The sequence below is a fragment of the Sorghum bicolor genome, chromosome 1, assembly GCF_000003195.3.
Source record: "Sorghum bicolor cultivar BTx623 chromosome 1, Sorghum_bicolor_NCBIv3, whole genome shotgun sequence".
Taxonomy (NCBI): Eukaryota; Viridiplantae; Streptophyta; class Magnoliopsida; order Poales; family Poaceae; genus Sorghum; species Sorghum bicolor.
Window position 1 is genome coordinate 8,013,961 of NC_012870.2, and position 13,902 is coordinate 8,027,862.

General features: G+C 47.6%; 2 protein-coding genes across 2 annotated transcripts; both read left to right on the plus strand.

Moving 5' to 3' along the window:
- LOC8060536 (prostamide/prostaglandin F synthase) lies at positions 8,188 to 9,890 on the plus strand. The gene is made up of 7 exons (XM_002463896.2): positions 8,188 to 8,585; positions 8,679 to 8,725; positions 8,832 to 8,946; positions 9,031 to 9,075; positions 9,191 to 9,250; positions 9,365 to 9,460; positions 9,552 to 9,890. The coding sequence occupies exons 1-7, from the start codon at positions 8,289 to 8,291 to the stop codon at positions 9,669 to 9,671; spliced, it is 780 nt and encodes a 259-aa protein (XP_002463941.1). The 5' UTR covers positions 8,188 to 8,288; the 3' UTR covers positions 9,672 to 9,890.
- Positions 10,095 to 13,393, plus strand: LOC8059958 (thioredoxin-like protein AAED1, chloroplastic). Its single transcript, XM_002463897.2, has 8 exons — positions 10,095 to 10,673; positions 10,916 to 10,962; positions 11,072 to 11,186; positions 11,459 to 11,503; positions 12,317 to 12,376; positions 12,476 to 12,571; positions 12,686 to 12,836; positions 13,070 to 13,393. The coding sequence occupies exons 1-7, from the start codon at positions 10,374 to 10,376 to the stop codon at positions 12,803 to 12,805; spliced, it is 783 nt and encodes a 260-aa protein (XP_002463942.1). The 5' UTR covers positions 10,095 to 10,373; the 3' UTR covers positions 12,806 to 12,836; positions 13,070 to 13,393.

Below are 13,902 nucleotides of genomic sequence, written 5' to 3' on the forward strand. Positions count from 1 at the left end.
GCACAATTGCACGGCCCATGCCTCCCTTTCTGTTGCAGCCACCGTATACGGTGTATAGCACGGCAACTGTCGTGAGATCATGTAGTCGTATTATAGGCGTCAAGGATTCAAGTGTAGAAGGTCGTACAATAGTATATACATATTGCGGACTATAGAAAGACATAAGTTATTTGTGAATTACATATTGCGGACTATAGGATTCAAGTGTAGAAGGTCGTACAATAGGAGTACTACTTAAAATTATTTGTGAATTTTCACGCACGTAAAGAGCAGGACGATCAAAAAGAGGAGTAAAGCGAAGTTTGTATTGTATACTTTTTTTTCATCTCAATAGAATAGAAGTGCTGGCAAATAGCTTAGGCACAATTAATTGAAGAACGAACCAAACTAACTGAGATGGAGAGTTTGAGACGGAAGTGACCAAGATGAATTTTTTCGGTCACTTGTTTGGTCCGGAAGTCCAATGCCTCGGGTAACCAGAATTTGAACTTTCTTGGCAAAATATATATTTTTGTTAAATATTAGTGATGTAGTATTTAGTTATTGATTTATATCAAATATCACTCTTTATCATATTATTTGATCTATATGTTCTTTTTTGAAAGATCCGGTTGCCCACCAACATTATTAATAAGAAGGAATAGGAGAACAATGTTTGATAACAAGCGCAGGGAGTACTCGCTAAGGGTATGTATACCAAAAAGAGGGGTCATAACTTTCTCCCTGCCATCGACCATGTGAAACACTCGTCTCTAATCTCCGCGAAAGCACCTGTGCCGCCCTCCTTGAGTCCCTGAAGACTATAGGGTTTCTTTACTCCTAAATGCTCCATAGAATCTATATGGGAATTGTATGAGCCATCTTCGTGCCCTTTGATTTATATGTTGGTATAATTTTATATATAACTTATGATGACAACATTTCTATATGAGCTTCACAATCCAACCTTTTTTTTTCATATAACTACTATTAGCGAGCAAACTTTATGATAGAAATTTCTCAACATAACTTTTCTAGAGCAAAGTTTATATGATAAATTTTATGATGACATAACTTGTACACACACGTCTTTTTGGGAAAAAAACATATGCAACCTATACAACATAAAATTTTAACAGAATTTGTTCCATATTAACAAACTTCTCTCTAAAAATGCATTTAAAGTATATATTTCGTTAAAATTAGAAAACTTTGACTTTATAAGTGTTTTTACAGTACTTCACTGTAAACAGGGGTAAAAACGCAGTAGCCGTTTAATAATTTTTTTCATACTCCCTCCATGTGAATTCCGTAGGAAGTACCCCAATACAGTACAGGAGTACTCCTAGGCATGTGAATTTCGAGAAAAAAACTGCGAAATCCCTATCGGCGACGAGACGAGATGTGATAACGACGGACGGGGCCGGCTTCCTCGTGGCCGACATGAATAAAGAGCGGGCTCGCCACAGCCCCGACGTCAAGTCCCATCCGCGGACACCGCACCGAACAAGAGCGAGGTGGATGGATTGGTCCCTGATTGCCTGATTGGCCAGTGGTTGGCATCTGCGTCCCGTCGGGCAGGACGGCTGGTCATGTCCAAAATGACTAGTCTATCCTTTTCGATCGTACGTTACTGTATGGTAGCTCCGGCGTCCGGCCCCTTGCCTTGCCGGCTCTCGGGTCGACTGTGAGAGGTCCCAACTTTGCCCCTTGCAATCCCGGCTGCCATTGACCTTGGTGGGCTCCCCGTGACGGCCCATGCTTCCTAGTAGACTACTAGTAGTAAATGCTTTCTTCATCTCTCGGCTGATCCTTTCATGCTTCCGCGACGTGCACTCGGCGTCGTCAAACATCACACGGCGGCTCCCCGCGCGGTGACGGCAGCCGCCGCCGGTCCCAGCCAGACAGCAAGCGACACGCGCTGGCACGGCCACGCAGCCAGACGCGTCGCGCAACGCGCTATCCACCGAGACGGCCAGACCCGCCGGACCCCGGCCGCGTTTACGTCGGCGGGCCTTTGGCCCGTTGGTCGGGGTCTCGGCGGTGCCTGCCAGATCCATGTCCGCGGCCGCGCGACGCGTGTTATCAGCTGCATGCGCGCGCGCACACACACACCTCGGCCCGTCCCCGTCCGGGTACGGGACTGGAGCGGCGAGTCCCGATGCGATAGCGTGGGCGTTGGGTAGGAAACCGCTGGCCTCAGGCTGTCCTTTTCTTGTTCATCGCTTCAATGCGGCGCGTTATGGTACCGTTGGTTGGTTGCCAACTCGGGGCGCCGGTGCCCGTGTCGCCATGGTACCATACCATGCATGCACACAATTCTGCACAGAGGGGAACGGACGGACGGACCGGACCCCGGCTGGCATGCATCTGCGTCGAAAAGCGGCGACACCGTCTCGATCGACCGGGGTCAAATAAAGCTCCGTTTACTCCCTCCAAAGCTCCAAGTGGAGTAGTAAACCGCAAGCGAGCCAAGCTTGTTTGGTGGCGTAGTACGTCCGTCCGTCCGTGTCCGCGCGCGCGCGTGTGTGTGGAAGCGAGAACTTTTGGCCGCGGCCGGGGCCTGTGTCTTTGTTCAAGGCGGCAAGGACGCTTGCACGCGGTGCGACCGCGACTGGCAAGTTGCAATAACGCCGTGATCATTGGTTTGCCCCGGCCGGCCGGAGAAATTCCCAACGAACGATCGTACGTACGCCCATCCCCCGTGACTTGATGTTTCCAATTCAAACGCATCTAGAGTAGGCGTCGGCCTGAAGCGACCCACGTGGCCACGTCTAGACGTAGTCAAATCCGCATTGCCACCGATAATACTCCTATTTACGTGTACGTACTGCGCCGCGACACCGACAGTACATGGTACTGCAGCCAGAGTGTGCATGGCACTTGGCACCGCCGCCCATACGGAATTGCGTACACACGACACGACACGACACGTCCACTGTTGAACACTGGAGTCTGGAGCCGCCCGGCCCGGGTCTCCCCCTCTGCGTTTGGCCTCTCGCGTCTCCGTCAGGCTAGCTGGCACGCGCGTCCGGTACGTCCGGGCGACAACATTCTGATGGGCGCTGAGTAGTTTACACGCGACCGGCGAAGAGAAGCGTGCCGCTAATTTGCTCGTAATAGCCGCTGCTGCACGCAGCTCGCTCTAGGGCCTCGTCGTGTGAAAGACTGTGCAATGCGAGGTGGCGGTGAGCGGCGCGCGGGCGCGCGCCTCGGGTTTCCCTACGCGCGTCGTCGTCGTCGGCGTCGTCGTCGTCGTCGTCGTGGCTTGCAAACCACGCCGCCGTTGCAGCGCTAGCCGGCCGGTAGCGTCTTGGGCTGGCCACGCCGTTTGGATGGATCGGCGGTTAGCTTAATCCGGCACCGAAACCTATACGTCCTCCTCCATCATTCCGATGGCGCGCGCGCTGGCGCACGCGCGGCCCCATGCACATGTCCGCGCCTTTTGTCTAGCTCCCGCTCCCGCGCGCACGCACGCATGCATGGCAACCCCGGCTGGCCGGCCGGGTTTCTCTTCTCCGTTGCAGCTGGGACGACCGCCCCGGCGGGGGCTGCAGACACAGAGCACGTACTACGTGTACATACACCCGCGCCCGGGACCTGCTCAGTGCACTGTCTCTACAACACAAACATGGCGGATGGGTCACTTAAGGCACGTACCAACATTTGTCCGCGGCAATTACTCCTACGCGTAAGTACCCAGTGCAAGTGCCAAACGTGCTGTGAGTTGCTGCTGCAGGAGCTGGCAAGGGAGGGGGGGCCTGGGACTGCGAAGATGACGAGAGAAGATGCCCACACTGCACCGCTCGCTGGTCCGCTGCACGTACAGAAAGGCGCTTGGAAATGGAAGCTGGAACCGGAAGCGGCCGGCACCCGGCAGCGGCAGCATAGTTTATAGACCTAGCGTGTCTTTTGTGCGGCCGGGTTACAGTAACCAAGCTAGGCACAAGGCATGGGTCATTTCGATCTAGCTTGTACGGTGACACTGTGCATCGCCTCTGCCTGTGCTGTCTTTGGCATGCATTGCATGGTCCGCATGCAAAGCATAGTTCTACACTATAATTGCAATATATATATATATATATATATATATATATATATATATATATATATATATATATATATATATATATATATATATATATATATATATTAATTTGCTTAAACTGGCATGCATGGAGTGTTTGGGTTAGTTACTTGGTTTGGTTACGATCCATATGCCCCAAACACTCCAGTTACATACATACAGTACCACTGATTGATACTACGTAGCCTGAGGAGTCGTGGACCCATATACCAGTGACACATTTGGTGAGGTACCACCAGCAAACAGAATGTCAAGTTTTGAAATCATCCTGTGATTGTTTATTAAGTGAGGAAACGGGATGGAGCTCACTTCAGAATTCATTTTGCAACAACCTCGGGAGTTGCACTTCCAAATTAAACTAGCCAATCATAGCAATTTTTAAAACCCTGTAGATTAATTAACCACAAGACATGCATCTCCATGCATCACACAGCGAGTTGCAGATCTCGAGTTCACGGTTCCATACATCTATATATATATATATAGTTTAGATTAGAGACAGTTTGAGAGCTTTCACGCGAGACATACTTTACACCAAACCGCGAGCCTAACGTATATATAGTAGCGCTAGCAGGAGTGAGTGAGGGTTGATGCACGACATGACTGGAGAAGAAAAGAACAAAAGAGAAGTCCTGCTTGCAGCATTGGATGCATGGAACCCTCTGCCGGGCTTCTTGTTTACCCGCTCCGAGGAAGCTAGACATGTATGCACGGAGATGCCAGCAACACAACCACAAGCTAATAATCCATTGTTTAGAGCTAGTAGCTTATTAACAGGAACAACATCGATCACAGCACTTCAGGAGAGGGGGGGAAAAATCTAAAGCTATCTTTACGCATTTGTTGAGGGACAATTAGCTTTCCAATATCGATCATCCCGTGCATCATCAGATATTACCCAAACTTCGCATCGTCAGAACGTGCGAGTGCACACGTACACTGCGTGATGTGGTGAAAAACGCTAACTGACAGAGTGACACACACCACGTACGAGCAGAGTATTAGGAGGTGCACACGTACACTGCGTGATGTGGTCGAGTAATGCGGCATATTAGGGGCCAAACCCCCCTCCTGATCGTTTCAAAAAAAAGTATTGTGGCATATAATATGCTTACATTTGCTAGCTGTCTCAAAGTAATAATATCAGTCTCAATAGAGTTTCATTAGAGTTTTATTAATATTAAATATGCTAATATGACACTATATTAATGAAGAAAGATGATAAAAGATTTATGAGAGTAGAGGAAGTTTTATGAGGATAAAACTCTTTCCCACAGTTTTTAAAATATAAAGGTATTGAAAACTCGATGATGAAATCCCTGAGGATCGCCTAATAAATCTCAATCACAGATGACAAGCATGAGTGACATAAATAAATAAATAAATAAATAAATAAAACATGTATATATCGTGTGAGTCGATCCGAGAATCCGATGCCAACAATTCCAACCTTTGACCATGAGTCGATCCGGCCAAGCATAGCTAGTGCCTCTCTCGAATGATCTGAACCATCATTGTACTTTGCATGGCCAGCAGCCAGCATGCTCTCGCTGATTTCTGAAAGCTCACCAAATCATCAAACAAGTGACGGGAATGAACTCGTTGATGACCAAACAAAAAAAAAAAGTGGGTGAAGAAGCTATGGCACGCACGCTCTATAGCTAGCACACCACACAAGCTACGCTGCATGAAATCTCAACTGCTCCAGCGAGATGGGTATAACCGCCGGTCTTTGGCTCATCTCCCACGCAAGCCCTAGGATTAAGACATGATTGTAGGCGGTGCCAACTAACCCCTTTTTAACCCTACTTTGGGTTTGGGAGCACCCCTAGCCCGTTCGCCGAGGAATGATGCGTGCATCGCCTCACATGGGGAGGGGGATGGGAATCTCGGCTTGTTTACACGGGGACGCGTGCCGCTCGCACCTCCTCCTCTCTCTCCACACGGTCGGTCGCGCTCGCCTTCCTTCTTCCTACGTGGTCCCCGCCGAGTTGGGATTTGTGCAGCAAAGCGGCAATTGACTAGTACTAGTACTACACCGCTCCATGAGTGCGTGGCTGCCGGTAAAATAATGCCGCTTGGAGCAACTTTTACTGCTCCGGCTTCTATCTATCTTATGAGTGGGCCCATGAATAGTGTACCAGTAACAGTAGACTTGGGCAACAACTACAACGTTACCGTATCCGTATGTATTGTTTCGTGCCTTTCTGCGTACTACTAGTAGCAAGCGCCAGTACTCGTGATGTACGTACAATGTACACTATTCATCTCATGGTACGTAAACCGTAGACTTCTTCTTCTAGTTCATCTCGTGGATGGAGCCATGGAGGAGACTGGAGATAAATCTCCTGCGCCCTTTTCACTTTCGACGAGTGGCGGAGGCAGCTAGCGGGCCGGCAGGGGCAATACGGTTTTCGCTTTCTTCTCGCAGCCGATCCGTAGGATCCAAGGGAGCGGGCACGTGCACTCGTGCAGCACGACACCGTGCATTTCCGTCTCGCACACCGGCCGAATCCACCAGCAATACGGCCGGTCTGAAAGTACTCGACATTTTGCGAATCTCAACTACTCCTACAAGGGGATAGCGTAAAAACCTCGCTCATAGCACGGTCACCATAGTTGGGTGAGGTTTAGTAGCACTAGACGACCGAGGAGGGGTAGGGAGACATCTCCCTAGGTACTTGCATTAAGGAAAACATCTCTCAATGTGCCTTCGGGCTTCTCCATACGTACTACATTAGTTTACCGTGTCGTTGCCTTGAGAACACAACACTAAAGTATCCTATATATTGAGTCTTAGCTAAGCTAACAGAGATATAAATTAATCAGGATCGTCGATGATGCTCATCTACGAGCTCCAGATAATTTTCTTTTTATGTTTGATACGCCATCCGTACGATCAAAATCTGGCGGATCTGGTTCGTCTTCCTACTTGCTTGCTCTCCATTGTCTGCTCGATCGCTCCGACCCGTTCAAGCACGCCGTCTTGCTTATTCTCTTGCTTGCTCGCCTCCACGTCTCTTGTCGCCGGTGAAATCCTCGCCGATGAGTCCACAGCCACTGCCTTTGAACACTAATGAGGTACGAGTATTTGGTTTAAGAAATTAGTGATGATCCATCATATTCTCATACCTCAAAGGTTTATTGCCCGGGAACGTAACCATTCTGAGTAATTACTAAAGCTCTGCCTTTTTTTCCGGGAATAAAATAACCATACTATTATACCTCAAAATTTGTCGGCTTGTGAAATGAAATGTGTTGATTTATAGCATCACCTTATTCCCCAAAATCTTATAATCTACATGGACATGGAAAATGCGTTGGTTCTCCTCTAAAAAAAACCATAAGTTTATACTTTATACTAGCTGATGATACACAATGTAATCATGGGCGGATCTATATAGGTGGCAATGGGTGGGTCGCACCCATAAAAATATAAAAAAACAATGATTATGATCAAATTTTCACCATATATGCACCCCTATAATAAAATCTTATGCACCCACAGGCTTAGCGTACCCCCATCAAATTTGTTCTAACTCCACCACTGAATGTAATCTAGAATGGGTGATTCCTGAAACCAAAAGCACTAGTATTCTCACACGTCACATGAGCTTCTCTCTTCGTCCTGAAATATAAATGATTTGTTTTGTAAGTTAAATTGTGCTGAGCTTAACCAACTTTATAAAAGAAATATTATTAATCCCTAACAAAGAAGTAATAAACTATAATTTTTCTTTGTTAGGTTTCTAATGACACTGATTTGGTATTGTAAACATTACTGTTGTTTCATATAAACTTGGTCAGACTTAACAATTAGAGCTACTCGATCTGGAACGAACAACTCAACCTAGAATGAGTGAATGACGGACGGTTCAAAATAGTCGCGGGACATGCGAGAAAATTCGACAGGGCTTCCGGGCAAGCCCACAGGCCACAGTCGACCGGGTGTCACCAAAGCGGACCATTTTAGTGGGCCGCGTCTGTATGATTCACGTCGGCATCCGTCTTGCTGATCATCGGCCCAGGTAAAACCACTGATCCGATCCGCACGCACCCAGGCCAACTCGAAAAAACTACGCGCCGAGGCAGCGCCACGCGGCCTCCCCGCCGCGCACCAGGAGCCACTCGCTCCGTGGCTCACCACACTGGCACGCGCGCGCTCCTGGACCCTCGACTCACCACGTGCGTCAGCGGCTCCGCGCAAGGGCCACATCTCTCCATGGCGACGGCGATCTCGCTCCCGTGCACGCCGGTGATCACTCCCCGCGCGTGCAACTGCAACCCCCGCCGGCTTGTCCACGTGTCGGCGGCGCGCGGCTCTCGCACGCGCGGAGGCGGGCGCGTCGGTCTCCGCTCCCCGACGGTCCCCGCCGCAGCGGGAGCCTCGGCCTCCTCCCCCGGCTTGGCTTCAGACACCGGTGGCGCGCCCGCGTGGGACGCTCTTGGCGGCGTCTCCGTCGTCGCCGCGGGAACAGGCAACGCTGTGGCGCTGACGGACCTATGGGACTCCACCGAGGTACTGTCTTCCTCCGTCTAGGCTCAGTGGTCGTCACAGCGATCGCCTTTGCCTTCCGGGCCGTCGTACGCTGACGCCGCCTTGCGCGCGCAGGGGGTGGCCGTGGTTGCGCTGCTGAGGCATTTCGGGTGCTTCTGCTGGTAAGGACTAAGGACTAAGACCGAGACGGTTTCTTGTTCGTTCTTCGTTGGTTAGCACAATTGGTTGTTACTCGCGCGTAAGCTTCGGCCGTGTCGATTTTCGCAGCTGGGAGCTGGCCTCTGTTCTCAAGGACTCCATAGCGAAGTTCGACTCGGCGGGGGCTAAACTGATCGCCATCGGCGTCGGAACACCAGAGAAAGCTCGCATTCTCGCCGACCGGGTATGTGCTGGCCTCGTGCTGAATACTCCTACTACTCTTTGACCCTGCCGAAAAACTGAATCTCTGAATGAGTGTCAATTGCAGCTGCCATTTCCTCTGGACTCCTTGTACGCAGATCCCGAGCGCAAGGTGACACAATACACTGCAAATTTATCTCAACTTTTGGAGAGCATGGTTTGCCCGATTGCAGTGCTCTGTGTTGTGTATGACCGCGGCTCTGCTAAGTGCTAACTCGTTCTTTCAGGCTTACAACGTGCTTGGACTGTACCATGGTTTGGGTCGGACGTTGTTCAACCCAGCTAGTGTAAGCATCATCGTTTTCAGTTGAGCAGTGAGCAGTGAGCACTGCTGCTCGTGTCTTTGTTACTTACTGGTGACATGACTTACACGCTGCGTGCTGATTCTATATACTATGAAGGCAAAGATATATTCAAGGCTCGACTACATCAAGGAGGCGACCAAGAACTACACGCTGGAAGCCACGCCCGCCGACCTCACCGGCGTCCTGCAGCAGGTTGGAAGTCGTCGTCTGCACTCTACGGTGTGCATATGCATCCATAACCTGAAATACTGAAGGATTCTGCTCGTTTGTCGTGCTTCTCCAGGGTGGAATGTTCGTGTTCAGAGGGAAGGAGTTGCTATACTCATGGAGAGACGAAGGCACCGGCGATCATGCTCCTCTGGACGACGTGCTCAGCGCCTGCCGCAAAATTCCAGTCGTTTGACCTGTATTGTCATCCGGACTCTGCCTGTGTCTGACTGTCTGTGTATATGTATGTGCCCGATAGGCTGATGCTATAGCTAGACTGAAACCCTGGTTTCGTTCATCCATCAAATGCAGTATTGCCGCTATTCCAGGGAATCGAAACAGATACTGTATATACTAGAATCAAATCGAGTTGAGAATTGAGAAGCGAATAGAGAAATACGTCTCCTTGCACCAATTCAGTAAACCTGTTTGGTCACACAAATTCGTGCGTCACTGGTCACTCAAATCCTTGTTGTCCTCTCCTACCTGAAGAATCGGATTCCAGCAGGACATGAAGAGAACCCAGCATGTTCAGGCGCTATCTAGTAAATGCCATCGAAGAGACGAAAATTGCCATATATCTGTTTCGACGAAATTGGTTCGCCCTGATGAACGTGTAAAATCCACACATGTACACAAACCGGGATGTATTTTTTCATCATCATCATCATCATAAAAAAAGGGACTCCAATCGACAAGAACCACTCTAGAAGAACCTGCTGTCTACGGAGGAATCAACTAGCGGCTCCCGCGCCCGCGCCAGTCCGCCACCCGCAACCACGGAACCTCCTCCACCGCAACGGTCACTTCCAGCTCTCGTGCGTCCTCCTCCTCCACCGTCGCCTCTCCTCCCGCGGGTAGGGTTCCGCCGCGTGTCTCCCGTCGCAAACTCACACCCATGGCCGCACCGCCGGCCGCCTCGCTAGTCCCACGCGTCTCCCTCCCGCCGCGCCTTCGCCCAACCGCCGCTTCTCCCCTTGGCCCCTCTGTCCACGGTCCCCGCAGCCGCCGTCGGTACCTCCGTCTCCGCCGCTCGCCTTTATCGCCGGTGGTGACTGCGGCCGCGAGCTCCCCATCCGTGCCCTCCTCTTCCCCGGAGATCGGGTCGAGTATCGGCGATGCCCTCGGTGACGTTGAAATATACTCCGCGGCCTCCGGCGAGCCCGTCCCGTTCAGAGACCTGTGGGATCAGAACGAGGTAGATGCGCATCATATTCGAGCTTCGTATATTTTGCTTCAATTAGGGAAGTTACTGTCGTTATATTCGGGCAACAATTACTTAACGCTTTGCAATCTAGAAGGTCGACTGAGCAAACCAGCCCCTTTTGCAGATTGAAAAACACTAAAAACCTTTTAAACAAAATAATCCAGTGCCACTGCGAGAACTTAACATGAATTTGGTGCTACAGCCTACATGTAAGCGCTTTATTATCTATGCAGGGAGTGGCTGTTGTTGCGCTGCTAAGGCATTTCGGGTGCCCTTGTTGGTGAGCGAGGAAGCTTCTTTGTATCTTGCTTAGCTGGTATAACATCGATGTTATTTAGTCAATTTCTTTCTTTGAGCTAACTGTCAGCTCTGATTGTGCCCCCATGTAGCTGGGAGTTGGCCTCTGTTCTGAGGGACACAAAGGAGAAATTTGATTCTGCTGGAGTAAAACTGATTGCTGTTGGTGTTGGCACTCCAGCTAAAGCTCGTATTCTTGCGGAGCGCGTAAGTATATGTTCCATTTTGTAACCTAGTTTTAAATCTTTGAACACACACAAACACACTGAATCTAACATATGACATCATGCATGTCACAAGTCTGTTTTCAGGCTCTGAATTTTGACCAAGTAACTTGTGGTTCTTGTTTATTGGTTTGCTTGACAACATATTTCTAAGGAAAGGAGAGATAAACATGACTATATGTTTTAATTGTTTTCAGGCATCCTGCAAAGAACTTGCAACCCTTAATAATTTACTCTAAAATTCATTTGATGCAGTTACCGTTTCCGTTGGAATACCTCTATGCAGATCCTGATCGGAAGGTACTAATCCTGTGCTCACCTATTTATGAACCAATTGGATGTTGCCATAAAGTCTAAACTATACCTCTATGTAAAACATGGGATTTGTCTGTTGAATGTACTGGTTCCTTTTGTATGCATTTATATGAAACCTAGAGATGTCTCCTTATCATTTACTTACAAGGGTTTGCTTGCAATTTTGTTGTCTAGAACTCCAGATTGCGGACCTGCTTCATAAAAAAAACCTATATAATTACTATTTTGAGACGAAATATATTTCCATTATGGCTAATCAGATGACAATATGAAATGTGAATCTGAAAGGTGAATGCATTTTTTTCTGTTTGGTCAATGGAGAAGTAATGTTGGCAGTTTGTTGACAAATTGACTGACCTGTATAGCTGCACAACATTATTTCTGTTTTCTAATTGTTACATACGTTCTTAAAAATTTCTCTGTTGGCAGTTTGTTGACAAATTAACTGACTTGTATAGATGCACAACATTATTTTTGTTCTCTAATTGTTACATACGTTCTTGTAAATTTCTCTGTTGGCAGTTTGTTGATAAAAGCTGTGATTCTGCCTAATAGGTGTACCACGAATGATGCATCTCTTATTCACCTTATTGACCCCAACTTACATGTGCCTCTCTGAAAAAAAGCTTTTGTGATAGGTGTTGAATGAGCGAAATGCATGGACATACCATACCATATTTCATATTTGGTACATAGGGACCAATGATGTGTTCTATCAGCAATTTGATTCTGTATTTCTGTTGATAGCTTTTCTTTCTTCATTCCCTAAGTTCTCAACTCCAATCGAACCTTTTTCAGGCGTATAACCTCTTAGGTCTATATTTTGGTGTTGGTCGCACATTCTTCAATCCGGCCAGTGTAAGCATCAATTGTGTATCAATGATTTTACACTTGCTGTTGGTTTGTTATGAGATGTGTAAAGATATAATCTTAAACACTTGAACATATTTTCTCAAGGCGAAAGTGTTTTCACGATTTGACTCCCTTAAGGAAGCGGTGAAGAATTATACAATGGAAGCTACCCCAGATGATAGGGCAGGTGTCCTACAACAGGTTAGATTATTTCCCAGCAGTTAAAATGGCTTCTGCCACCTTAAGCTGAACTGACCTTTGCAATTTAACACAGAATCATGATTCATGAAACTGTTTGTTTCATATGTGTTTTAGGGGGGGATGTTTGTGTTCAAAGGTAAAGAACTGTTGTATGCAAGGAAAGATGAGGGCACAGGCGATCATGCACCTTTGGATGATGTGCTCAATATTTGCTGCAAAGTTCCTGTAACCTAACCTGATGGCTCGTGATACTGCTCAGTATTGGGTCCGATTCCTTTCCCATCATTACACAGATCACTTGAGCTTTCTTTATTAGTGATCTCTTATTTGCAGCCTTGTCACAGTAACATGCATATCGTCTTCATCCATTCTCTTTTTGGCATCAACAGATCCCTTTCTTTGTTCAGAAGCTGGACATGGTTCTATATGTTCTGCCGGTTCCGTTCCCTGCATGCCAATTGTTGCATAATAACCTCATTATAAGTTACTTCTGTACAGGTGGAAAGCATTTTCCGTGTCCTTGATTCCCGAACTTCCAAGATTGTCTGCTGCAAGTGTCCTCTCCATCAATATGTACCTGCGAGATACTATTGTGCCAAGCTTCATGTATACTTTGATATCTTGATGGTTATCGATTGTGAATCGTGCATTGTAAGTATCCAAGTTGATGGTTTACTTTGGTAGTATAGTTCTTGAGGTACGCTGCACATCTGGATATTATACAGCTGGTACAATTTGAAAGCAAAGTACGAAGTCCTGGCTCTTCCTTCGAAATGGAAGTTTGGAACTTCCAGAAATATCGGTAACATAAAATCCATGCTATCTTTTGTGCCTTTCAAAATTTGGATCATTGGTCCCAACGTTATTTAGGAGATCTGCTCGAGTTATATTGGCACCAGAAATCGTATTTCCTGAGTGGAGCTATAAATTTGGTATTATCATTTATTGTGTCATATTGCAGTACAGCAATTAAAAATAGTTCAAATTTGCTGCAGATGGCATAAATTCGTGCAGAATCCAAGAAGCAAATTGTACTGCTTATCTATAGTGTTAGCTTGCTCCCTTTCCATCCTAAAAAAAGTGTTGGATCCAGATCTACACAAACCAATGGCCTGAACACATATTATTTCATCTAGAAGCTACCTAGCCTTTTCTGCTAAGGCGCATCTTCGTCAACGCCAAAGAAAAATTAGGAGAAAACTGGATCAGAGTCGGAATGTTTATGGAAACCCGTCCGGGATGAGAGAACAGTAAAACAACAAGGCCAAGGTAGGGATAAAATCAAATCGGATACGGACATCATGCATTATGTCCCATATTCTATATAGTAT

Excerpts from the sequence above, each read along its gene's own strand:
- LOC8060536 (XM_002463896.2), top strand. The coding sequence starts at position 8,289 with ATGGCGACGGCGATCTCGCTCCCGTGCACGCCGGTGATCACTCCCCGC. Across the intron at positions 8,586-8,678 it reads ACCTATGGGACTCCACCGAG|GGGGTGGCCGTGGTTGCGCT; the intron begins GTACTGTCTTCC and ends TTGCGCGCGCAG. Across the intron at positions 9,076-9,190 it reads ACGCAGATCCCGAGCGCAAG|GCTTACAACGTGCTTGGACT; the intron begins GTGACACAATAC and ends TCGTTCTTTCAG.
- LOC8059958 (XM_002463897.2), top strand. The coding sequence starts at position 10,374 with ATGGCCGCACCGCCGGCCGCCTCGCTAGTCCCACGCGTCTCCCTCCCG. Across the intron at positions 10,674-10,915 it reads ACCTGTGGGATCAGAACGAG|GGAGTGGCTGTTGTTGCGCT; the intron begins GTAGATGCGCAT and ends TTATCTATGCAG. Across the intron at positions 10,963-11,071 it reads CATTTCGGGTGCCCTTGTTG|CTGGGAGTTGGCCTCTGTTC; the intron begins GTGAGCGAGGAA and ends GCCCCCATGTAG.